General features: G+C 39.2%; 1 protein-coding gene across 2 annotated transcripts in view; it reads left to right on the top strand.

The window, feature by feature from the left end:
* The window catches only part of FRMD3 (FERM domain containing 3), a 132,104-nt gene that overhangs the window by 601 nt on the left and 105,305 nt on the right, over positions 1-26,198 (top strand). Inside the window, exon 1 of one of the 2 annotated variants that reach the window (XM_039729969.1) lies at positions 14-213. The exons of the other annotated variant lie outside the window; for it this stretch is intronic. Coding sequence (XP_039585903.1) covers positions 115-213 — 99 coding nt within the window. The 5' untranslated portion in view covers positions 14-114. Of the gene's footprint in view, positions 1-13; positions 214-26,198 lie in introns of those variants that run through there. 2 annotated transcript variants of the gene reach the window in all.

Below are 26,198 nucleotides of genomic sequence, written 5' to 3' on the forward strand. Positions count from 1 at the left end.
GCCGTGTCGCGCCGTGCAGCGCCGTGCCGCGCCGTGCCGTGGTCGGCCGGGCGCCTCTGCAGGCTGGCCCCCTGCGGCTGCCTGCGGGGCGGCAGCGGCGGGCGGGCTGCCGGGATGATCCGGTTCCGGAGCTCCAGCATCAGGTCGCTGAGCGCGGAGATGAAATGCACCGTGCGGCTGCTGGACGACTCCGAAATCTCCTGCCACATCCAGGTGCCGGCGCGGAAAGGGGCGGCGGCGGCGGGGCGGCTCGGGGGGCGGCGGCTCTGGGGGCCGGGTGCGGGCGTCGGCTCCGGAGCCGCGGGATCCGTCGGGCGCCGGCACCCCCGGCACGGCGTTCCCGCGGGCGAGAGCAGCGCTCCGGGCTGCGGCGGCCCGGGCGAGGAGGGAAATCCCGGCGGCGGCTTCCCTGTCCCGCGAGGGGGTAACGGGGCGCCCCGGACGGCACCGCAGGCTGCGGAGCCGATGTGCCGGTGGAGTTCGCTCCCCGACACCGGGAAAGCCCTGCCTTGTAAGCAAGGCCCGCGGCGTGCAGTGTCGGGAACCGCCGTTACCGAGATAGCGGGCTCAGAGTTCAAAATGAAGCTCTGCCCCCTCTTCCTCTTCATCTAAGACAAAAAATAACTTGGAGCAGGCTTTTCAGTGATAGTAGTTGCTGTGTGGTTGGGGGAAAAAAAAACCAACCAAAACCAAAAAACCAAAAAAAAAAAAAAAAAAAGAGCCAAAACCCAACTTCTCCGTAGTCCCTCTTCCTAATTACTTAGTCGCTCTTTTTATCCCTTCAAGTAATAAGGATAAAGATGCGAACACTGAGGAGTCTGTGCTTTTGTGGTGGAGCAGCAATGTTTGTAATGCGAGAAGGCAGGTGTATTTCAGGTGTTCTAACAGGAACAGTAACTCTGGTTGCACTATGGAAGAGTTACAGATTCTTACAGATTTAACTGCAAGCATTAAAATCAAGTTACCCTCTGAAATTTCCATAATGTTCAAAGAATAACAGAGACGAATTTGGCATCCAGATCAGAAGATGTGAGCAGCCTTTTAGGAAGTTGTTTGTCACTCACAGTTCTGTCTCTGACAGAAAGAACTACAGCTTTAAATCAAGTTGGTAATCTTGTACTAAGACCATTATGTCTGAAAAACTCCAAGTGCCATGAAATGCAAGTTCCATTTTTGCTGGGACCAAACGATGTTTTTTGTTAGTGCCTAGATCTATTTAACAGATCTATTTAACACCAGAATAGAGTAAGATAGTTCCAGTAGAAAAGGACCTAAAACAATTACCTAGTCCAACTGCTCCAGGGCTGACCAGAGCATAAAGCCTGTTACTGAGGGAATTGCCCAAGTGTCTCTTTTTAAGGCACTTGCAGGTTTGAGACATCAGTTCCAGGAAGCCTGCTCTAGTGTTTGACCATCTTCTTGGTAAATATGTGTTTCCTGATATCCGGTCTGAACCTCTCCAGGTGCATCTTTGAGCCATTCCTATTCCATGTTGCTGGATGCCAGGAACACACTCCCTCTCCAGGTCTGCTCCCCAGGGAGCTGTGCAGAGCAGTGAGGTCACCCCTGAGCCTCCTTCTCTCCAAACCAGACAAACCCAGAGCCCTCAGCCGCTCCTCACAGGATGTGCCTTCCAGCCCTTCCACCAGCTCTGCTGTCCTCCTCTGCACCGTTCCAGGACCTGCCCACCCTTCTCAGAGTGTGGGGCCCAGCGCTGCACACAGACCCAGGGTGAGGCCGCAGCAGGGCTGAATGCAGCAGGATGATCCCAATCACAGCTGGTGATGCTGTGTCTGATGCACCCCGGGATGGGTTTGCCCTCCTGGCTGCCCGGGCACACACTGCTGGCTCACCCTGAGCTGCTCTGACCAGCACCCCCAGATCCCTTTTGCAGGGCTGCCCTACACACACTCCTCTCCCAGTCCATGGTTGTGTACTAGTTACTCTCCAATGGCATGTAACCTGGAAGTAACAGGAAATTACTGAAAACATTTTGTACAAGTATCATTCTAGTGCTCACATTAATGAAGAGCATGGTTATAAGATTGAGTAAGAAGCAGCATGGCCTTCAGTCTTTTCTTGAGATTTAATGCAGGCTTTGCACAACTTATTTGGCACCTTTAAAAATTAGTCTCTTTAAACAATCATAAATTTAAGGTCAGATTCTGAGACGGTGTTATGACAGCTTTTTGGGTTTGAAGTATTCAACAGATTTACATTCAATGCCTACAGGGTAGAAAAAAAAGAGTTACTTTAACACTTTAGGTGTTATATTAGGCAAGCTGAAGCAATGAGCTCAGAAAAAGTTGTATGGTATTGCATTGTTGTGGCTTACTCTGCAGGCAGGAGAAAAATCACTGTTGAAAATATTTTAACTAATAGAGTTCTAAGGATAATTCTAAAGATTGAATTCTGTTATAATCTCATTTAGAGCTTGTTTTCCTGAGTCTGCACACTGACAAAAGCATTTAAAATGTGAGAATAGCTCAGATAATTTCTTTATCCTGCTGTGTACTCATAACTTTTTAGACACTAGAATGAATTAATGAATCCCAAACCACTCAACTTTTTGTCTTTAGTCTCTTTGTCAGACCTGTATTTGAACTTCATAATGTGGACAAAATTTGCTAGGAGCTTTAGCAATAGTAATTTTTTTTTTTTTTAAATGAAAGAAACTACCACTTGCCTGTTAGATCTATATGTGCATTTGATGCATGTTGACTGGGACAAAATAGCCCAGATGATGTGCTGCTGGGTTAACAGTAGAGATGCCAGAGTTGTGCTGGTTGGAACATGTTGGACAGCTGTGTTTTGGTCATTAAGAGGATAAGAAATCCTAATTCTGCAACACAGAGAAATGCCATCAGAGTCTCCTAGGGACACAGGATGCAGTAAGGAATGTGACAACTGAAATTCTTGCTGTGCATTTTCAGGGAAAAGGGAGGGGAGATATGTAGCTAGTCTAGATGGTGAGGTGTGTAGGTATGATTTGATACAGTTTAGCACACCAAGTTTTACCAAACCCTACTTTTTCAAGTATATCTTTCCAGCAGTCAACTTGTACACATAGATTAGTATCACAGGAACCTGGTACCACTTCTGGACAGAGGTGTATGCTAATTTTCAGATGCACTGTAGATCTTTGGCTCCACAAAATATGCAACCAGAATTATACTACTCATCTAAAACACTGGGAGTTTGTTTTAGGAAAAATAACCAGGAGCAGACATACTTAAAAGCTGCATATGCACGTGTGTGTATTTTTTTCCTTCTTCTGTAAATTTCAGTGTTTAGGTAGGAAAAGAAAATATGTGTTTCTTTTTATTATTAAAGTTCTTTCAAAGTAGTGTTTCATCAAGCCACCAAGCTAATAAAGTCTGCTTTTGGAAATTACATTTTTTTAGCAAATAGTTCTAGTGACAACATATGGTGCAGTGTGGGGAGAATCAGAGAATCTGAAGTGAATCATGCAGTTTTAGACTCCAGCCAACTAGTTATCGAGTTGTTCAGCTGCCATGTAGGTCACCAAGTTGCTCAAGGCTAGGTTTGCAGCTCAGAGGTCAAGACTCAATGCATCGTCCTCCTCATCTGAGAGACTTCGTGACTGCAAAATAGATGAAGTAGTGACAGACACAAGAATGGGCTGGGACCCGAGGGACATCTAACTAAGTCTTATGGGGATGTTTATTTTCCCATGAATTTTGTTAGTGAAGGCTCTCTGTAATCTGTAGTCAGACAGTCTTATAGCAGCAGTAGGGTGAAGCGGCTGCAGCACAGCTGAAATAGAGAGGTTATGAAAAATAGCCTGAAGGGCCAGTGGCCACTGTCTGTTTCCATTTGCAAGAGAAAGAGGTGACCTGCTTGTGCAGGCTGCCTGATAAAGCACAGAACCAAGGTTTGAAGGAGGGCAGTGGGAAAAGTAGGTCTTCAATACTATTGGAAATGAGATTGGAGCAGCAAGAATATACCTTTTGGAGGTATTACTTCTCTTCTGAACGACATAATGGGTAAAAATCTCCAGTTTTGCTGACTTTGAGCAATGACTTAATGCAGCAATTTAGCCTTTTAGTAACGATGGCCTAGATCAAGTCTTGGTTTAACCCGTGCCACTTGCTCACACGTTAATTCAATATTTGCTTTACTCCTTGAGATGTTCAGGTCCAGCTGTGTACAACTGGAGATAAGTTGGGCTTGACTGAAGCCTTTTCTCTCATTTGGAGCTTGTTATTGAAAGTTCTATGAACTTTGCTGTCTGTGTGTTTATCTGTAGAAATATTGCATGACTGGGTCTTCTTGTGCCTCAGCACATGTGTAAAATTGTGTTGTAATGGGGCCTTTTTAATGACACAGGTTTTGCTTTGAATGAGCTTTCCTGTACAAAAATCTGTTTTGATATTCCCAAAAATATCATTTGGCTACAATACTGGTTTTTATTTTTTAATTGTATCTAAATAGTTATTTGATTGTTGCTGAAAAGAAAACACTTGAATTTCTATGTGTGTCCAGATTTTGAACAAGGAGAAGATGTTATTTTTAAAAACTGGTTTAGGAGTCAGGGAGAAAATATAGCAGAAAAAAGCTTTGATATACTCATGGTCTGTTCTCAGACCTTTCTTTTGCAGAATTTGAAATGAAGGTAATAAAATCTGAGAAAGCTCACTTCCTTATGCTGCTGATAGTTCAATAGTGTAGAATGGTCTTGTGCTTTGCTAATCTAATTTTGGGAGCAGCTTCTGTGCAGTTTGAATACTGCTGCCTGTACTTCGGCTAATAATTTATTTTCTTGACTTTTTTCCCCCTAATTTTCTTTTAAATGTGACATACACTGTTCTGTCTAGTTCTTTTTGTAGCACGTTGATTGCTGAAAATTGATCACTGAAAAGTTGTCTACTTGATTAATATTATCTCCTTGGTCTGTGTCTTACAGGCAAATACTAAATTTAATAGAAATCTGCTAACCAGAGAATACTATTTAAAATTCCCTTCCCTCAATAAAATGTAAAAACCAAAACAACATGCTGAAGCAGGCTGTGAAGTAAAAGAGCAGTGACCACAAGTCTCACTGTGAAGGTATGCTGAATGTCAATGAGTAAAAAAAAAATAAGTGGGAAAGGGAAGGCAGCATGAAAAGGGAAAGCAGAATGAAAGTAGTGGAGAGGCCAGAGATGAAAAAAGGCAGCAAATCATAGCTGCAGAAAGGGAGAGGTTAAGGGATTATGTAGACAGAAGGCAGGAGATTTAGTGAATTTATATTTATCCTGTAAGCGATGTCAGAAGCGTAACCAGCAAGCGCCTTGAGCTGCTGGATTGATACTACAGCGGTTCAAAATAGTAAGATGAGATAAGGAGGCAGATGCAGGTTAGGAAGAATTATTCTCCATGTTCTGTTGACACATTTTAGAAACTGCTCACTAGGGCTTGTATTCCTGACTTCATGCTTGAGCCTCTGATTGTACAGTTACAGAGGGTATTTTTGGTGAGAGTTGTACATGAGAACACTCCCTAATTAAGCTAAGCCCATGAGTTAAAGCTATCTCTGTTGTAATTGCATGTATTTGATTATAGTTGCTATGTATTGTAATGTATTTATCTTCTGTTTGTTGGTTTTTTTGTTTTTGTTTTTACACACTAATAATTCTTAAAGATGTGCTCTTAGCTCCTTCCAAGACTGAAAAGGAAACAGGAATAGAGTGTGGTGCTAGAAGATTACTAGGGTGTTGGTAGTTTTCATTAAAAATAAGAAATTAATTTTCTTGATGGATTTTGATGTCTTCCTGAAACTTAGTACTTGCTTAACATTAGTTTCCTTGTCTCTGATAAAGAAAAGGTGCATACCTATGTGTAATACTGCCATATTGCTAACAATAAATAAACTCTGTTGTTCTCTCTTGTTATTTTTTAAGTGAAAATACGCAAAAAGCTGGTTTATACAGGATTTTATCCAACATATACTAAATTGCAGCTGAACAGCTATACTGTTGGCTGAAGCTTATTAATGATGAATTAGTTTTTTTCCACAATCTCATGCTGTCTGATTAGTGATAAAAATCTAAAAATTCTCTGTCCTAAAGACCATAATCTTGCCTTTAATTTTTAACTGCCTGTTTTCTTTGTGTTATGATTGACATTGCAATTCATATTTTGATTGCTAGTAAATAAAGGCATGTGTGCCTAAAGACTTACCCAGTCCATGGTTGAAGATGAAGGTGTGTTTCGGTAAAAACAAACAATGTAGGTGATAAGTAACTTAATATATTGGTGGGTTTGCTGCTGAAGCCTAGAGGCAAAAAGTTATTAAAAATACATAAATATCCTTACACCAGGTTGTCTATATGAAAGAAACAAGCTAAAAGAAGAATTGTTGGTTTAAAATGTAAGTATAATCTTTTCACTTTTACCCTCCTTTCATTTTCCTTTCAGCTTTGCATATAAATTTTTACATTCGTTATGGTCGAGCATGTTTGGACACTAGCTGAATAGCAGAGGTGGAGCTGAAGTAATAATAAAAGGGAATTGGAAAATCAATAGCACAATGCAGCTCTGCTTGTATCTGCGAACTGCAAATCATAATTTCGATCCTGTGCGGTAGAAAAGTGACTCCTGTGAGATACAGAATGCTTTGCAGGAACTTCATGCACTTTTTTGTCTTGAAAGAGATTTTTGCACCTCACCACAAGGTTTTCTTGTGCCTTGAGGCACCCTAGCCTATATAAGTATCTTCAGTGCATTGATACAGATTGAATAGGCGAGGCAGCCAAGAAGAACTAATATGGCAGAATTAACTGGCCAAAATAATTAATTTGTAAGGAAGTAATGTATTTTCATGGTTTGGTTGTATTTTCCTAGATTGAATTTCCTGTGGAGGTTAGAAATTATTTAATCGTGTGTATCAATGCTCCTGAACTCTGAGCTTCAAGAAAAGGGGCGATTAATGCCTTTCCTATGGGAAGGTGAGATAGAGAGTCTGAATGGTTTTTGCTGGTCCCCTATAACAGATAGTATATTAAAAACTCAAATTCTAAATACTTAGGTTAAAGAATGGGAAAAATGGCAGCTGATTTTCTCTTCCTCCTCAAAAAAAAACAGGTGGGTTGGAAGACTGTGATAAAATACTTGTTTTCTGTAGCAGAGGTTCTTGTTCTTCTGGGTGTTTTGGCTTATTAAATCAAACATACTGAAATGGCTTTCTTCATCTTCTTGTCGTTCTCTCTCTTTTTGCACTTCCCCTTCATTCCCTAGTGTGGATAGTGTCAACCTGTTGGCAGTGTTCATAATGTCCAGATAATCCTTTTCTCCAAGCTGTCAGAATATGACTTTGGCTGTGCCTTTCCCTGCTGCATATCGAATATATCTCCTTATAGTTCTTCCTTTAGCTGAGTTTTCTTGTCTGTTCCTTTATTTTTGATTGCTTAAATACTGCTCATTTTTCTCGCTAGCCTTGTTTTCTCACAGACTCATTCTAGACCTTGCAAGTCACATTTTTGTTCTTTCTTTTCACTGTGTTTTTAATTCCTTGTCTGATAGTGAAAACACAGTTTTAATAATTCAGCAAATAAATTAATATTAAGTCTTCTTTCTGGCATGAAATAATAATTATTATTATAGTAATGATTATGATAATGATAACAACAACAATAATATCACACTTTTCAAGCAAGATCACACTTTTCTTGCTTCACTTCTCCACTCTCAGTTAATGTTATCTTTTTCAGCTACAGGCATTGAATTCCTAAAGGTGTTTCTATTTTCCTCTTTTCAGGGTCTAACATGTTTTTGGTAGAGGTGTGTTGACAATCTCTGCTCTTGCCATTTCAGTGTGCTTGCAATTTCAAGACAGATGTTGTTCTATGACAGTTGTAAGCCAAGTGTGAACAGTAATCATCATATTTGTGCTGGCTGCTTATGGGAATTACTGAAGAATACACACTGATGATCTAGTACTCTTATGTTTAGAGGAAAGGTTTTCCCCTCTGGAAACTTGATAGGAAATGTATCATACCAATCCATATATGGTTAGAAAACATGTAAAATTTCTCAAGGCTATTCACAGTCAGAAATTAGAAGGTAAAGGGCAGTATACCTTAGGTTCTTTTTCAGTAGAAGTATTAACAAATGGAAACAACTCCTGCAATAGTTGGAAATCCAGTGATTCAAAATAATTGAAGTAAGATACATAAGCATAAAGTGGCTGCAAAATCATTGCTCTTTAAATGCTCCCTTTGGAAAATATGTTAAATGAGTTAACACCTTCATTAAAATTAGTGTTATTTTTCCCCTGTTTACTTGAACCCCAGGAAGAAGTAAATGATTTTTCTTGAAGAAGAATTTTGCTGCTTTCAAATACTTTATCTCAGAATGATATTTTCCCCATAGCAACTCCATTTGGATTAGAACTGTACTTTAAAAAACACAAACCAAGATGATTTCCATCTGACCAATTTTTTCTCGATGTTATAATATTTAAATTTGCTCTAAAAGGGCAGTGTTGCAAAGATAACTTTGGAACTTCTGACAACACCATGTAAAACCTTTTTCATGGCATCAGTCTGTATAACCACTTTTCACAGCTTTTCACGTAACAGAAAACTAAGAAGAAATGCTATTACAAAATGAAAATGAACACACAATACCCTCATGCTCCAAACTCAAACAGTGTCAGAAGAATTTATAAAAGGACATAATAATTTATTAAATATCAATAAGGTGAAATTGACAGGATGTTGATGCATGACGTTCAGATTGCAATGGTGTGTATTTCTTTTGTTTCCAGGTCCAGAGAACTAGTCAAACACTTTTATCGCCAAAACAGAGTGTCTATATGTGAACTGCCTTTTGGGAATGGTTTCTAGACTCTCCTATCTACCAGTCATTACCTGGGAACTAGTCAGCAAGAATGCTAATTAGGAGAAACTGTACTGTTGTGTCTTAGCAGTTTGCCTGGCATGGGTGGTGGATTTCAACACACCAAAATGCTTGGAGGGTTTTACTAGTCTTAGTATAGATGCAATCTCAATTTTTAAAAAGGAAGAAGCAGAAAGAAAATATGAGATTTTTTTAATGACTGAAGATGTATTTTATAGTTTGATACTAAAATATGTGAAATTGTAGCCATGTTCATGGCACTTTCATTTTAAGTGGAAAATCTGAAGAATTGTGAAGAGGATCTTCAATAGTTTTTGGTTGCTAAACCAGGAGTTGCACTGGTTTTAGTATGTGCTCACAAACATCTGCATTTAGAATATGTGGCTGTAATCTTGGATTTGTACCTGTAATCTGTTCTGTGATGACAGTCTTGATTTTTCTGGGGAGTGTGGTGTGTGTGTGTGTGTGTGCTACTTCACTGGAGTACTCATAGCAACAGTTTCTAATAAGTATTCTGCACAACTTGAATTAATGGTGTTCTGTTTTCATTTTTATGGACACAAACTCCAAGTCCTATAGAGGAGTGATAAATGAGATGTGGCTGTTTCTGTATTTGAAGAGAACTTGCAAAAATGCAGATGAGAGTGGAGTGGAGTGGAGTGCTATGCATCCCGTTGAAATGCTACAGAACACACTTCTAATCCTATTTATTTAGGCTTTTCAGAACAAAGGCCAGCAGATCTTTCACATTCACCTTATTAATTTAAAATTGAGAAACAAAGATAAATACTGCACAGTCAGAGGATGATAGCTGCTTTTGTGTTAGATGGGACAGTTAGCTGGGGTATGAGTTGAACTCTGAAGCTGTGCTGTGCCAGCCTGAACTTTAATGACTTCAAGAATTTATCATGAAGCATTCGATGTGCCAGTCGGTGGAGTGCACCACGTGCATTGACCCTGCTTGCTCCTGCTCTGTGTGAGTTTTCTTTAGCTCCATCCTTGGAAAAGGAAGGGAACAGCAGAGGCTTTTACAGACGGTGCTCTGAGTGATTCAGTGTGCAGATTCAGCCATTCAGATAAAATCACTCCAGCATCTGGAAGTGCCCCTGCCAGTTGCTAGGTGCATATCCAGGGAGGTTTTCTGTTTTGACTGGAGAATCCATTCACATTTCCAGGATTTCTGGAGTTTTTTCATATGGTCTCTCAATTTGTACTTAACAGCCACCAGAACAGAGAAGAGTTGAGCAGTTGTCACTCCCCAGCCAAACCATGTGCTGGTTCGTGGGATTAAAGCAAGAAGAGTGGCACATCAAAATGGAAAATTACCAATCCACACAGTTTCAGGACAGTGTGTTCAGGACAGTTCTGTGTATGCATTTTTTGTGTGTTCATTATACACACCAAAGAGGTAGCAATTTTCTTCCTCTTACCTTCTTGAGGATCAGAGGTTTGTATCTTGCCCAGATGAATTTATGGTGTAATTTCAGTGAAAACACGATGGGGGAATGCTGCATTCATATTGTGATGATGAGACCTCACAAAGTAATTCATGCAGCTGGCCTGAGTTTTAACTTAAGTGTGGAAAAATGCTGCTGTAGAAGAGAAATTCTGGTAGCGGGATGCTGATATATGTGGGCATGTGGAAAATCATGCTGCCAAAGGCCAGTGTCCACAGAGGAGACAGAGACAGAAATCAACTTTATTTGAATAAATGGACAGACTCCTCTGTCTCCTTTGTGCTCATGGGGAAAAGAACAAGATTTCAGTTGTGTAGAGATTTCGGTTGTTATGTGGTAAAATGCAAAGATAGCATTTTAGATTTAGATTTAGATTAGATTTAGATTTAGATAGATCTTGGTTGCATCTTACCAACATCTGCACCTGTACTTTTGTTTCATCCTGTTATGTAAGAAATTCTTTCCAGTGAAAGAACACATAGATTTTAAATCTACAATCACAGCCACTGAGGTAATTTTTACTAATCTAATATGTTCCCCTCCTTGTTTTATATTCACATTTGCTTTTAGGTGTCAAGGGATGAGTTCTGTTTCAGCTAGGTTTGTGTAAATAACTTGATCTCTCCTGATTCTGTTAGAGGCTCATTCATCTTGTGAGTTTAGGAAGAACTACAAGAGGTTGTGTTGGACTGGGGAGGAAGGGGAAGTAGGAATTACAGTTCTTCTCTATGTCCACAGTGATTTTCATTGTTACTCCTGCCTTACAGCAACTTCCAGCTTACTGCATTCTCTGTAATGGGTAAAGATATAAAATCTTTATCAAATAAAGATATCAAATATCTATGCATAGACACAGACCCTCTTTCTGAGCCTGGGATCTGACTTGACAGTCACACCTCTTTTTCATTATCTGTTTCTTCAGTCCACCAGACTGTTTTCAGTCCTTTTCACAGATTCTCTTTGTGGCACTTCCAGGCTATGATTTCTACTTTTTGTTTGGAAGGGGGGGCATTGTACTGTCTTGGAAAAAGAAACCTAGATTGGTTGATAAACAATTCCACAGTTTGCTAGTTCCTGTAATTATTTCACAGGGACTATTTAAAGAATTGTTTAGGTTCTGTAAATAATTTTTTTACTTGCATCCCATTGGCTTTTTTCGCCCCAAAATACTTTTTCAGATCATTGTTTTTGAAGAAAATTATCTGGAGTTAGTCTTTGGACAGGGATGGCTAGAAATTCTATGCTCTATTTTGGACAGAGATTGGTCTTCTGGGTTTTTTTGGGGGTGTTCTTGGGGTTTTTTTTGGTTTGTTTGTTTGGGTTTTTTTGTTTTTTTTTTGTTTGTTTGGTTGGTTTTTTGTTTTGTTGGTTTTTTGTTGTTTTATTTGATTGTTTGGGTAAAATTTTGGAATTTAGTTGCTCTGTGAATTCTCTTGACTTGCTTGTTATATTTTGTTGCTCTTGTAACATACTCTCTGCATAGGGTAATATGTGTATCTGTGTGTTTGTGCACATCTTATAAATGTTCTATAATAGTCTGTACAGTTGTAAGGCTTTTATAATATCCTAACTCTTTCTAAGGGTTTTTTTTGCAGTTCTTTTATATTAATCAGGTTTTGCAATAACTACGTTTTCCTTAAAAACTTCAATTTTTATACCTTCTTGCTCATTAACTAAACTATTCTTACAAGTTTAATTTGTTTTAATTGATTTTAAAATCAAAAAACTCTTATTTTTCATGGTCTGCTTGGCTGATCCCTCTCAACCCAAATCACATTTTTAAATATCTTTTCCAAAGCTTTAATGATATTTATGCATTTTTAAATTGAGACCTTACTATTAAAAACACACAGTATTTATAGTACAGATTTTTGCCCATTCTTTTTATTTGCACTGTCATGTGAAATCCTGAATGATACCAGGGTCGTTCAGAAACAGTGGAAACGTTTCTAGGTCTTGCAGGTGCTTCCACAAAGCATGAGGAAACAAATAATTTTTGATAACTAAACCTCCCATTCTTCCTGCAATAAGTCAGCAATGCTAATATATTATTTTTTATGAATATTCACATATTTTAATGTTTATTTTGTGTGTGTGTACATGTGTTTGTGGGAATCCATAAAATCAGAGGGTTTTGGGAAAGCTGTGAAAGGCAGGCCTCAGAGACAGCAGAACTGTGATTAGAGCTAAGCAGTGGCCATAAAATTAGGTAGCAGAAAAATTATGTAAAAAGTAGAAAAGTAAGGACAAATGGAACAATGGTCTGTGTATTAACACTTGTCTAGAATAACTCCCTAATCTGCAAAAAAGTATATCTAGCAAGATATTAGGAAGTTCTAAGCTTAATAATGGAGCTCTGTGCATTGTGTTTTAAGGCTTACAAAAAAGTATTGTATTCAAAATAAGCAAGCATTGTTTTAACCGAAGGTACGTGTGGATAGAACTACTGCCAGTAAGCTTTTGTTTTGTGTGATTGGTCAAAAAACTTATAAAGTAAGTTGTAACATTAAGTTCTTGGTCTGCTGCCTGGGATGTGAGCTGCTGGCCTCTTCCCATTGTCATAACCATGTAATGAGACTGATGCTGGAAAATAAAACGGCTCAAGGCACGTTCCTAGCAGTCCCGTCCTGTTCGTGATTTGTACATAGCCTCTGGACGGCGATAGTGTTCACTCTAGAATTTATTTACACACTATGTCCAGGAAATGGTACATAGTTTTCTTTCATGAGTCATAAGTCGTTCAGTGGATACCTCTGTTCTGAACAAATAGACGCAAACTGAATATCCTGAAAAGGTCCAACATCTGCTGTTTCACTGTTCTATTTTTACTCTGTGAATGCTCTTGTTTCTTTGTGGTCAGAACTACCATTGTAATCCAACATGTGTAAGAAAGTTGTATTTTCCTTTTAGGTTTTCCATAAATGGTCTGCATTCTGATGATGGAAGAACTTGCATTTGATGTCTTACCATTAGCCTGCTTTTAAAAGCTTTATCTTTTATTGCTTGTAAAACTACAGGGAAGATGCAGATGTAGTCTTAGCTGCCTTTGCCTTCTTTCTTCTTTTCCCCACCCTTTGCAGGAGGAGCTTTGGGTAATTTTGAGAGGCACTGATTTATAAAAATTATTTTGATGTCCTTCTTCTGCCTAGCCAAGCTGTACTTTGGTGGTATTCCAAGAACAATTAAAATTCTACCAGGTGTTGACAGATGTGGCCTGTATTATTCTTGATTCCCAAGAAGGTTATTGGTTTTGCTGGTGATTTCTCGCTCCTCTCCGGCCTCAGAGACAGCTCTGTGGTTCCCCTGCTGCCTGTGTCAGTATCACAAATATAATTTTTGTTAACCACTTTCCTTTGAAGCAAAGCTCTATTTTTGATAACTTGATCACAAAGGTAATCTGTTGAGAAAAGAACTTTGTTCTGTTCACTGCGTCAAAGTGGGTTTTAATCTGCTCTCCTAGTTTCTGTTTTTTTAAAGAACAAGCAGGTAGGCACAATGACATGTAAATTCGTCCTGAAATTCCCGATTCACTGACTTTGCAGTATTCAAAGAAGAGCTGTGATTGAGATGAACACGCAGAGCTGGTTTGTGCCCTACATAATGTTTGGCACTTCTCTGAGAGATGCAGAAGAAATTGCATTTTCTAACCTCCCTCTGCCTTCTCCATCTCCAGAGGATTTCCTGCTTACGCAGTAACCAAAACGTTTGCTGGAGGAGGATTCTGAGTGTTTTATCCTGCAGACTGGATGGTACTGAAAGATTATGAATCCATGGGGAAGCCAGTTTAACAAATTCTGGTTTTCTACTGTGTCTGTACAAATTTGATATTGGTTTGTAATTAAAGTTGAATCTGCTTCTACAGGATATTGTTTTTCTAGCTTCGAATGGGGAAGATTTGCCCATGCATTCCTGAAATAGATTAGCTAAATATATGCTTAAGAAAGAAGGGAAACAAAAAGGAAAGTACTGTCCTCCCAAAGGTTCAGTGGGATTCTTGTAACAGTGTTTCTTTGCAGAAATACTATGAGTTGAGTTGTCTTGCTGAGAGAAGGGTTTCTGCTTTATGAACAAGATAATTGTGTATTTCTGTTCAAAGTAAACATCATTTTGACACAATTCATGAATTCATTTTATGCACACACTGGAATAAACAAAACAATGCCTTCTCAAGCACAGTCTGTGGTTAATGTTGTGCCTGCTTTTGCACATCTTTCAGCTACATCAGAGATCAAAATGAACTCCAGCACTTGAGGGCATGTGGGGAGGATTTTAGACACTCTGGAGGAAAGTGTGTCTGTAAAACCTTAATGATTGCTCCTTCATCTACACAGATTTGCTTTAACTGGTGCCAGATCTGCTGTAATATTGATGACATCCTTCACCTTATTAGTGGCCCAAATGTAAAAAAGCATATGCTAGTAGTCAAATTTTGTTCATTGTACAGGGAGACCAGAAATGTTGGAGGCTACAAAAGAGAGGTGGGCTACAGCTACAGATTTGGCATGGAACATGCTTTCTGTTAAGTAAATGAAAAATGTTCTCAACTCTGACTTTTGTGCACTGGGAATATCCCCTGGCTTAGCTGGGGTGAGAATTTGATTAAGCAAATTCTGGAAGAGTTCTCTGACAGTGAGGCAATTAGTAAAATGTTGCAAGATGTAATGGTAAAATTGTATGTTGTGTGACTGCCTTTATCCCTGAAAGAGTATGAGAGTGTATGGAGTACAAAACCCTGTTGCTTTCCATCTGCCTTGGTCTTGGTCTGGGGATTTGATGAAACGTTTGGCATTTAGGACACAGCAGTAGTAGTTGGTGAAACATTAGACATGAGCAATAGGAATGTTTAGCCAGCCTGGGTAGTATTGGAGTTCAGTTTTATGGGCTTACAATATGAGATTGCAGAATGCCTGATGTGGAGCTGCATTTACCCAGGGTCATTGCCAGGGCTGTGCCTGGGAAATGGGCTGACTGAGGTGGCCCAGTCCATCAGGGAAATAAAGGATGCTTCCCATGAATTTTGTGGTTTTAGTGGGACTATTCATCCCCTAAAATCTAGGTGTAGATTTTAAGGATTAAAGGAGGTTTTAAACATAGAACCTGCTGTTGGAAGAAGCTGTAATGGCTGTTTAATTTGGAGCACTTTCTCACTTCTGCAAGTATGACTGCAAAATTCAAAAATCTGAGATAGAATGCTCTCCCCTCTATACATGTGGATACATTCATGTGGGAATATGCTCTCTGAGATTTGTATTTCAAAAGAAACATTTAGTTCCTCAGGTGACTGTGTGGGATAGAGTGTTTTGCACTGTACTGGAACTTCTGCAGAGCTCATGAATGAGAATGTGCTTTGCTATGAGTAGTGTGGAAAAATGAGTTACCATTCTTATTCATGGTCTGCCTTCTGAGCCTCTCCCATTTTGCAGAGAGAGGGGATGAATCTTGCACTGATCACAGCATATCTGTAGTATCCCAGGTTTGCAAGGTCACTGTGTCCCCCTGAAGTTCTCAGGAGTGAAGCAGACATGCAGGCTGTTTCTACACTGTCACTGCTCCACAGTTGGTGGGGTTTAATAGAAAAATTTGCTTTTGTTCTGTGCAGGGTAGATATTTGTCCCCAAGGAATGTTAAGCATTAAGCTTTCTTGTACCTTTGCCATTCTCACAAGCTGTGACCTTGTGTACAGCAGTGCTACTGCCAGACCTCAAGCACACCAGATCATCTGAAGCACTCTACTTTTGATATTGTTTACAAGACAAACATTTGGGAATACGAATAGAGAGCACAGCACAGGTAGCATTCAGAATTTCCAGAAATCATACCATATGCCTCGCAGGGGCTTATAATTTGGTGAAAGCAGAATCATGTTCTTTTGGAGCCCATAGTTCCTCAGTGCCAGAATTGTCACAGATTATCAGTCTACCCTTTTCTTCTGTTTTGCAAAAGGGGCTGATAATAATTTTCCTCCATACTAGTAATTTGTGTTCTCTAAGATGTTACAATTTTATTTTTGCAGGATTTGCCATTTTTAAACTAAAAATGTATGTTGTGAAAGTTTGAGCAACTTTCATTAAGAATATCTGGTTTTCATTTCTGTCATTTAAAAAAGCCACATCAGACAACTAACACTCAGAGGCTTCAGTTGTCTCTGTATATCTAATGAATGCAAGCAGCTGAGGGCTAACATGCAAGTGACAGCTTGAAACAGAATGAAACATGTGGAGTGCATTTCCATGGGCAGTGACAGCAGTGTTTACTGCATTATCACGTTATCACAATAGTGCCACAGAGCCTAAGGCAGGGATAAGGACCCCATTTTGCTATGCAAACACAAAGTAGGATGCACTTCCTTGTCATGTCTAAGGACACAGAGTGGAATAGTATATTATATATATCAATAAAACAGCTTGCTGCCATTTAGATGAGAAGTTGTACTTGAATCTGTATGTGATCTCGGTTCATGACAAATGGGAGGGAAAATGTAGCAGCCTGTATGTGTGTATTAGCATGTATTTTTCCAATACATGTTAATAAGTTCAATTGGACAGTGTTCACAAAGTCAGGCAATAATTATTGAATCATCAAATGCAACTGAGTTATTTTCTGAGCCATGGTTCTGAGCCCAAGTCCTTAAATTGAGATTGTTACCTAGATGGGCACCAGTAGGTGAAGAAATTACATAGGACACTATGGTGTGGTGGTCTTTGCATATTGCCATCTTTGCCAAGAAAAGAGGGGATTGGAACATTGTAATGAAATGTGTTTTGCATTCAGGTTTTTTTTTCTGCAAAAGGTCTGACCTGGAAGAAAATGCAGCTCCTTGTTTTGGAGGTTTAAAAAATTTACTGTGCGAGCTAAGAAGAGTAGGTAATTGTTATCCTCTCTCACTCATGAGGAAGGAGACAAGGAGGTTTAAAATGAGAGGGTCATGATGGGCCCCTGATAAGCTGAGCTACAACAGAGAACAGGTGGGTGAAGGTTATCTGTAGATAATCATGTCTTGGCCCTCCAGAGAACTGGCTCCAGGACCTCCATGTCCCTCTTGTCCTGAGGAGCCCAGAACTGGACACAGCACTCCAGATGTGCCTCACCAGGACTGAGTAGAAGGACAGGATCACCCCCCCTCACCCTGCTGGCAGTGCTTTTCCCAATGCACCCCAGGACACCATTGGCCTTCTTGGCCACCAGGACATACTGCTGGATCATGGACAGCTTGTTGTCCCCTAGGAACCCCAGATTCTTCTCAGAGCTGCTTTCTAGCTGCTGTCTGAAGTTATTCTTCCCCAGTACAGGACTCTGCATTTGCTCTTATCAAATTTCAGACAGTTCTTCTCTGCCCATCTCTCCGTGCTGTCAAGGCTGCACTCTGGGGTTTTGGGCACTGCTCCCAGCTTTGTGCTGTCAGTGACCTGCTGAGGAGGCATCTGTGTCCAAATCATTGGGCTCAGTATTGAGCCTTGGGGACACCAATTGTGACAGGCCTCATCAAGATGATATTCCTGACTTTGTCTTTTATGGCACCATGGTACCTAGAGCCTTGCTGAAGTTCAGGTAGACAATATCCACCACTCTTCCCTCATCCATCCAACCAAGTCCCATTATAGAAAGTAATCAGTTTGGTTAAGCATGACTTCCTTTTGGTGAATCCATGCTCAGTACTCCTTATCACCTTCTTGTCTTTCACATGCCCATGGATGGTATCCATGAGTCATACCATCACCTTTCCAGGGACTGAGATGAAGCTGATGGTCCAGTGGTTCCCTGGATCCCCCTTTTTGCCCATTTTGAAGACCACAGTGATGTTTGCTTTTGTCCAGCCCTCAGGCACCTCCACGATTGTTCAAAGGTGATTGTGAATAGCCCAGATACAGTGTCTGCCAGCTCCCTCAGGCATTTGTGGGACTCTATCACTCCCGTCAGGGCCCATGGACTTGTGGATATCAGGTTTACCTGAGCAATTTCTAAGCCAATCTTTCTCAACCAAGACAAAGTCTTTCTTCCTCCAGACCTTGTTCCTGGGTCAGGGATTCCTGAGGGCTGGTCTTGTCAGTGAAGACTGAAGTTAGGGTGGTGTTCTCTCTGTTCCCTCTGCAGCCTCTGTTGCAATGGTTCCTGTTCCACACAGAAATAGGTTCACACTTTCCTTTTTGTTCTTGATGTATTGGAAAAACCCCTTCTTGTTATCCTGGATATTCTTGGCCAAATTAATTCCAAAGGGGCCTTGACCTTCCTTGTTGCATTTTTATATACTCTGACAACATCACAGTAATTGGCCCAGGTGATCTGTCCGTTTTCACCTCCTTTATATCTACTGCCTATGTTTGAGTTTTGATAGGAATTCCTTGTTCATCATGCACTGGTCTTGAGCCTAGATGAAGTGGTTGTTGAATACTCTAGGATCCTGCTCCCTGAAGAGCATGTTCACATGAACTTCTTCAAAGAAAGTCCCTGAAGAGACTGAAGTTAGCTCTCCTGAAGCCCAGGGCTGTTTCCTCCTCAAGAAATACAGAATTCCATGATCTTATCATCACTGTAGTGAAGGTTGCCACAGCCTTCACATCTGCAACCAGACCTTCCTTATTATAGAGTTTAAGGTCCACCAGCCCAGCTTTTCTGGTTGGCCCTTCCATCACTGGTAGCAGAAAGTTGTCATCAATGGTTTCCAGCTACCACCTGGATTGTTTGTGCTTTGCTGTGCTGTTCCTACAACAGACATTAGAGTCCCCCATGAGAACCAGAGACTTTGACTACATAAAGGAATATGCTGAAGCAGGAGACCATGTGAAAAATCTTTGCATGATTCTTTTGAAAGATACCAGTGGAGCAGAATGGCCTTTGGCAGGCTAGAGGATATGTTAATATAGTCACATAATAACAATAATGAAATAATATCTTCATTTATTATACTTTAGTGTGCTCAGGAGTTAGGATGAATAATGATTATTTGTAGTAAGAATATGATTTTAGGAAACAAAGTAGATGTGTGTTATGGGAGCATGAGCTTTGTCATAGTTCAAAATTAACTGAACAAGAAAGAGGTTTTTAAAAGTGTTCCTTGACAGGCCAAGGATATATGGGCTGTGAAACTGGCTGTGTATTAGGTGTGCTTACAAGAAGGGAATAAATCTCTGTATGCTTAGCAGTGGAATGCCATTTGCAATTAATAAATGATATTTTAATACTTTGCTTTGAATTTGGCATGGAAAATTCTGACTGATTGCTACTGCCCTGCTGTGCACTGGATGACATCATCTAGATTTATATTTTCTGTGTTTCGGGGTTGTCTCTAATATTATCTACAGGTTTGAAAGGTGAGTTTCAAATCTATTGAGCATTTCAATTACTAAAAAATTGCTATACTTTTATACAGCAAATCATATGTACTCTGACCTTGAGAAAGGTATGATTTACAGTTCTTAAAAAGAATTACACTTTTTGATATTAAAAAAAGGCTGGCATCTCTAATGTGAAAATTTTAGTGTGAAAAATTCAGAGGTTTAGCAAAGTGTTAGGGAACATTGTATAAGGTGCAAATGCAGGTGAGCTGCTTATTGACTTCCAACGTAGTCTGCTGTTCTGGAGAAAAAAGTTGAGATATTAGGGAAAATTAACCTCCGTTTAGGAAAAAAACCCAAAAAAACAACAAGTGTTTCTGTTGATGTGTATAAGGTGTTTGACTAGCTTAAGTTGAATTAGAGTAGATTAGTTTACTAAACTAGAGTAGTTAAAATTAGACTAGATAACAGGCTTTCAGCATGAGACAATCAGCTTATATGTTAGTGCTGAAAGACAGTGATACAAGGAATGTCTGCTGGAAAACTGCAAACTTAAATAGCTTAATATTTTTAAATGAACATTTCACAGTTATCTTGAAAGGATTGTTTAGCGTGATTTAAGATTGTGGGGTGAAGAATGCCAACTCACTATGTCAGTTTTCTATTCCTGAACAAATATGTGAAGGAAAACCATTTTTATGCTTACTTCATTATTCATTAACTACTCAGAGATATTATGTCTAAGGTTCAATGTGGTACACCTGATTGATGAAAGTGGTTTTCTTGTTTTGCAGCAGATTTCTCCTTAACTTCATTGGCTAATCAGAAGGGAATTTAGGTGCACATAGTGCTCTACTTACTGCTGATACCAGAGATATAGAAGAGGAATATTCTCAATTTTAATGTACTTAAATTTTCTTTTCATCCTTTATGAGTAAACTCTATGACAGATTGCATGTTCATTAAGTACAAAAATTTGAGTTGAGCCAATGTCTTTGAATATGAAGGCACATGAACTTAGGTACCTTAAAATGCATTGATGCCAGCATGTAACTATTTGGATGGATCCATGCTTGTCCAACTCCTAGCTCAGTGGATTTGGAGAGAAGTTAGAAGTTATTTGTAGTGCTTTACAGCTAATCTATGTTACTGTGGGAATAGGGTTATGATTTGCATCAGCTTTATACATAACCATACCATGAATAATACACAGAGCTTGCATAATTTTTTAAATTTTAGATTAAGGTGTGTACAACTTGTGTTTGTTTAACCAGTTAGCAACATCCCCTTGAAGCAGATATTCTATGCAAATCATCATAGGAAAGGATGCAGGAAATAGATCAGTCTTCAGGTGCAAATGTCGTGGTTTGGCCCGGAAGTGAGTTTCTGGAAAAGTTGTGGTCAAACCAATCAGTGGCCAGATTTGAAATTGGCACCTGTGGTGGCCACTGGGGATTTGGGATATGCCTCTGTGTGTTCTTTTTAGATAATGTAATTAATAAAGTGTTGTGTTTTTTCCTCCATCCCCAAGTGGGAGCCTGCTTTGTTGTGTTTTCGGGGCACATCTCACAGTAACCATTTTGGAAATATACCTTTCATGGGGGCCCTGGCATTGTGCCAGGATCAAACCATGACAGCAAATCACTTCAAAAGCTCAGGGTGAGAAACAGAAATTTATATCTAGCCGTTCTAGGATGGAGAAATGGTAAGCTCCTTTCTGAAAAACTACTCCAATGTGCATTAAGGTGAGTGAAACCAACTGAGTGGTTCCAATGCAGTCAGTGAAAGCAACATGGTGGAGGAGATGCTGAAGGTACATGGACTATACACGAGTCACCTTTATTTCCTGAATTATGCTTGGACTCTGGACTCTGCACATGAACAGCACATAAGAGCAGTTGCTCTGAAATACATGTGCATTCTTACTGTTTTGTTAGATTACACTGAAGAGGGTCATTTTCTCAGAGGCATGACTTCATTTTGGTGGTGGTCTTCATTTTTTTAAACATACTGCCAGTGGTTTCTCAGCTTGCTGTGTTGAAGTTAACAGAGGTTTGGAATATTGTATCTAGTTCTGTGGGTACAGGCCTACTGCCAGTCTTAGACTTCCAGCAAGAACAATAGCTTGATTAAATGTTACACCTAGCATCTTCAGTAATGTTTGTTCAGGAAACTGAGGATTCACTACCTAAATCACATGAGCATCACATGAGCTTTGAAAGTTAATTTTATACAAGAATCCTGAACTGCTGTCAGGCCAAATAAGCAATTTGTGCAAGGCTATGTAGTTCTCACAAAGATAGTCTTATTCAAGCACTCAGAATGCTGAGGTTATTTGTTTTATGTACTATAATAAAACTGATTTTATACTGGATGCAAACAGGTAATAAGCTGGAGTTTCCTGTGATGATATTAGTCCAGTCTGTGATTCTGAGTTGTAATCAAGGAAAAAGGGGAAGTTACAAACCATCCTATTGTCATGACAGAGTGTTATCAATAGTTGTTATAGATGTTTTGCTTCATTTTTCCTGCACAATATTAAGGATTAAATAATTAAATACCTAGTGGAATATGAAATTTGAATTGTTTAATAGCACCAAATAAAAAAAAATACAACCCTTTCCAACATGCAAACCTTAGAAAAGCTGTCTACTTCTTAATAATATTCTTATATACAATATTTGCAGCAATAGCTTTTCCTTGAATAGTTATACAGATTGTTCACCTCAATGTCTTGTACAAATTTCAGAAACTGATAAGAACTGAGGAAATTATAAGAAAAAGATATAAGCGCAGGAACATACATGAAAGTAGTACTGTAGACAATCCACACTTCCAACTCACTTTCAAGCCATAGTTTAATTTTAATTAGTAGGCATTTATTTTGTCTACTTTTTAGTTGAATTCTAGTGCCCATCCTGTTAAAACAGAACACAAATGGAAATTATGTCTAGCTTTAGGAAGTCTTCCAAATGGAAATGGAAGTATTGAACCCAGGCTTGGTAATATTTAATTACTTAAATAATTATGTATGTATATTTAATATGATGACATGGTTAAATTGGATAACATTTTTGAAGATTAGCAACTACAGACAACTAATCTAAAGGAAAAAAGTGCAACTATTATAATGGATAATTTTATTTTGTGTGTTAGCAGTTTCCTGGTTGCTGTATTAAATCAAGTGCACTTGTACAATAGTTTTCAATGGGTGTAATGGCTGAAGTGCCAATTTGGCTTCAGGTTTTACCAACAAAAATTAGCAAGCGAAAATCCTGACTAGTTTGGAACTGAAGATTATTCCTTGCTGCTTTAAATTGTGCCTGATGAGGGATTTTTGTAAACATTTCCACCTTTGCGGTTCCTCTTGTGGTCTAAGTTCTACCTTCAAATGCAAATATCTGTGATTGCAGGCAGTGTTTGCACGGTGCAGGGTAGGTCAGGGCTGAGAATGCTGGCATGTGTACTGACTGTGCTGCTGTACTGCTTTCTGTTCCTGGGCACTCCCGCCACTGGCATGTAAAACAGAGCCAATTATCAATTTGAAGAGAATTTGCAAGGCTGTGTTAGCTGTGTTTTCCTTAATTCATTGTTGTGCTTAGGAGGAGACAAATATAAAGGTCCCAGGTATTCACATTTACTGACACAGATCTTTCAATGTAGGTAATATTATTTAAATAAAAGTCACAAAAGTGTGTCAGTCCTATTTTTGTATTATTTTCTTTTTATCATAACAAAATGTTGTTTGAAAGCACTTTGAAGGAGAGAGACAGAGTTAGATTGGAAATTTATTTTAATAATAAATACTTTTCTGAGAATAGGACATCAGTATTTTTGAAGATAACAAGTCTTACTCTGCTTTTGAACTAAAGTAACCAAGCCCATTAATAATAATGATATAATAAAATTATTAATAAAAATATTACAAGTAATATTTTTACAAGTAATTTAAGAGCAAGTTTTTAGCTTCTTCCATTTTCACAAACCTAATTTAACCTGTATGAAAGAGTTGTAAAGCGAATTTAAGCATAAGTCTCTAAACACACCTATTTCAGTTAAAGAGAGAGACATTTGGGGGCATGCAGTTTCTCATGAAACATCATTTATAGAAAGGATTCTTATGAACATATTTCTGATTCCTGCTCAGTACTTCATTGAATTCTATATAGTGATACTAAAGGTTGAATTACTGGTCACCAAGATGTCCTTGTGTCAGCAAAGGATTTTTGATAAATGGGAATCAGTACATTTTATTACTTCTTTGTAAAAACATTTACTTATTTATTTGTTGTTTTCAACGTGTTTATTTGTTTACTTTAAAGAAGCTATATGTGTCTGAGGGGAGAAAAGCAGAAAGTGTGGAGAACTTTTACCTTTTAATGGAACTCAGCATAATTTAGCAAAGTTATCCTTCCTCAAGCAGTGATACTGACTGCTAGTATTATCAACATCCACTGCTAGTATTTCCACATGTAGTGCAGGTGCATGAAATTCTGCACTGAGGTATGCCTCAGCCATATGCAGAAAGGATGTGTTCTAATGTATTTATCTGTTTTCTATTTTTAAGATGCCTTTTTTTTAATATTAGGGGCATTAAATTTTTTCTGAAAATCCTTGAAGGCTGGAAGCGCTATCATTATCTGAAATTTTCAGCTCAATTATTTGACTCCCGAACCACTTGATAGTTTAAAACAGAAACCTTTCTGGCCGATTATCTTTTGATGTGTAACTAAAGTCTCTGTTATTTAACATCTCTGGTCTTGAATCCATTCTGTCTGTAATGTCATTAAGCAGAGAGTGTTTTCATTTCCTCATACACACCTGCACACCCCGTCTTTATAAGGCTGTCTTGTCTCTTGGGATGGAGGCAGGACCCAGGTTTTGTTCTTGCTGAAGTTTTTAGCAATGTAGTGTTAAGAACAGGAACCATAGCATTGCTACACATACTTCACACATCCCTTTGAGCCTCAAGATCTGATGGAGGGGTGACAGTGGTGGTGGCCTGTGGCTGTGCAACTGCAGCAGTCCAGTTACAACATACAAATTTGGTGTATGTCCATTCTAGTCACTGTAGGATGCCTCAAGGTAGAGTTGTAGCTTGAATAGATGTGCTTACATTTTCTTGTAAAGCGGTGAGCAAGTTCTGCCAAAAATTATCCACGGAACATTTCTTTTTCAGTGTGAGATTCATATTGTTCATCTTATTGCAGTTAAACCGTATATCTTCAAAGTTTGTTCACGGTAGTATGTAGACTGTGGCTGGGGATATACTTGAGGTAAAAAGAGTCTTCAGTAACGGGACAGACTCATTGGTTTAAGCCATACTAAATACTCAAAATGGTACTGGAGAAATTCAGCAAATCTGAATTGGGCCTTTACCTCTTCATTTTATCAATAATTCTTGGCCAGGTTGTAAGCAATCTTGTTATATTAATCTAAATTCTCTAATTTATTCCTAACTTGTAGTAAGCCAGAGATATTTGCTTCAATTTTTTAAAATATTCTCAATTGTTTGCCCTTTAAAAAAAATTGTATGCTGGATATATCTTCACAAAAGGCAAAGTATTCACATTCTTATGTAATATTGGAGGTCCGTATTTTCCACTCTAGTCAATCTGTACATAAAGAATCATATCTACCAGAATCCTTCCTGGAGTTCTTTGGTTTGTGCCTGTTCAGGTTTTGATTTTTTTTTTTTCTGCTCATTAACCAAGAAGGTCTCACATGTGAAGTTGTCTTTGTGCTTGGCCAGAGTGACCATGAAGAAATCAAATTTAAAATTTCTGTTGTCAGGAGGAAATGTGACAGCAAAACTTCAACCCTGGGCATGGGGAGAGCAGACTTCAGGCTTCTCAGGCAGCTGGTCAACGAGGTCCTGTAGGAAATGCTTTTGAAGGTGCTGGGGTACATCAGTGCTGGTCACTTTTTAAGCACCTCCTCCAAAGGCCACAGGAGCAGCAGATTCCAAATGTCACCTGTTAAGCAGGCAAAGTGGAAGGCTGGCTTGGCTGGACAAGGATCTTCTTTTGGTGATAAGGCAAAAAAGGAAGGTGTGAGCCCATTTGAAGCAAGGTCAGGTGACATGGAAAGTATACAGAAATTGCTGCTCACTACTTTAGGGAGAAAATTTTTCAACTGGAGTTGAAGCTGGCCAAAACTGTGTGGAACAAAAAAAGGAGTTTTTTTTTAAAAAATGAACAAGCCAGAGTTGTTAAATGCTTTCTTTGCCTCTGTCTTCAGCACTGATGATGGGGTCTGGGAGTCCCAGTGTCCTGAGATGGAGGACTGCGGGTGTGACAATCACAAGCCTTCAGCTGACTCTGAAGTTGTGTGGGATCTGCTGCTCCAGCTGGATCCCTACAAATCTATGGGGCCTGATGGGATCTGAGAATACTAAAATACTCAATACTGTCTGCTGTCATTGTGAGGTCTCTCTCAATGATTTTTGAGTGATCTTGGGAATCTGAAGAGTTCCTAGTTGACTGGAATCTGACAAAAGTCCTGCTTTTCAAGAAGCATAAAAAGGAGGACCCTGTAAGCTACAGGCCTGTCAGTGTCACTTCAGTGATTGGTAAAATTATGGAGAAGATTATTCTGGGAATTACTG

Source organism: Passer montanus, unplaced genomic scaffold (assembly GCF_014805655.1).
Source record: "Passer montanus isolate IOZ18808 unplaced genomic scaffold, ASM1480565v1 scaffold7, whole genome shotgun sequence".
NCBI lineage: Eukaryota > Metazoa > Chordata > Aves > Passeriformes > Passeridae > Passer > Passer montanus.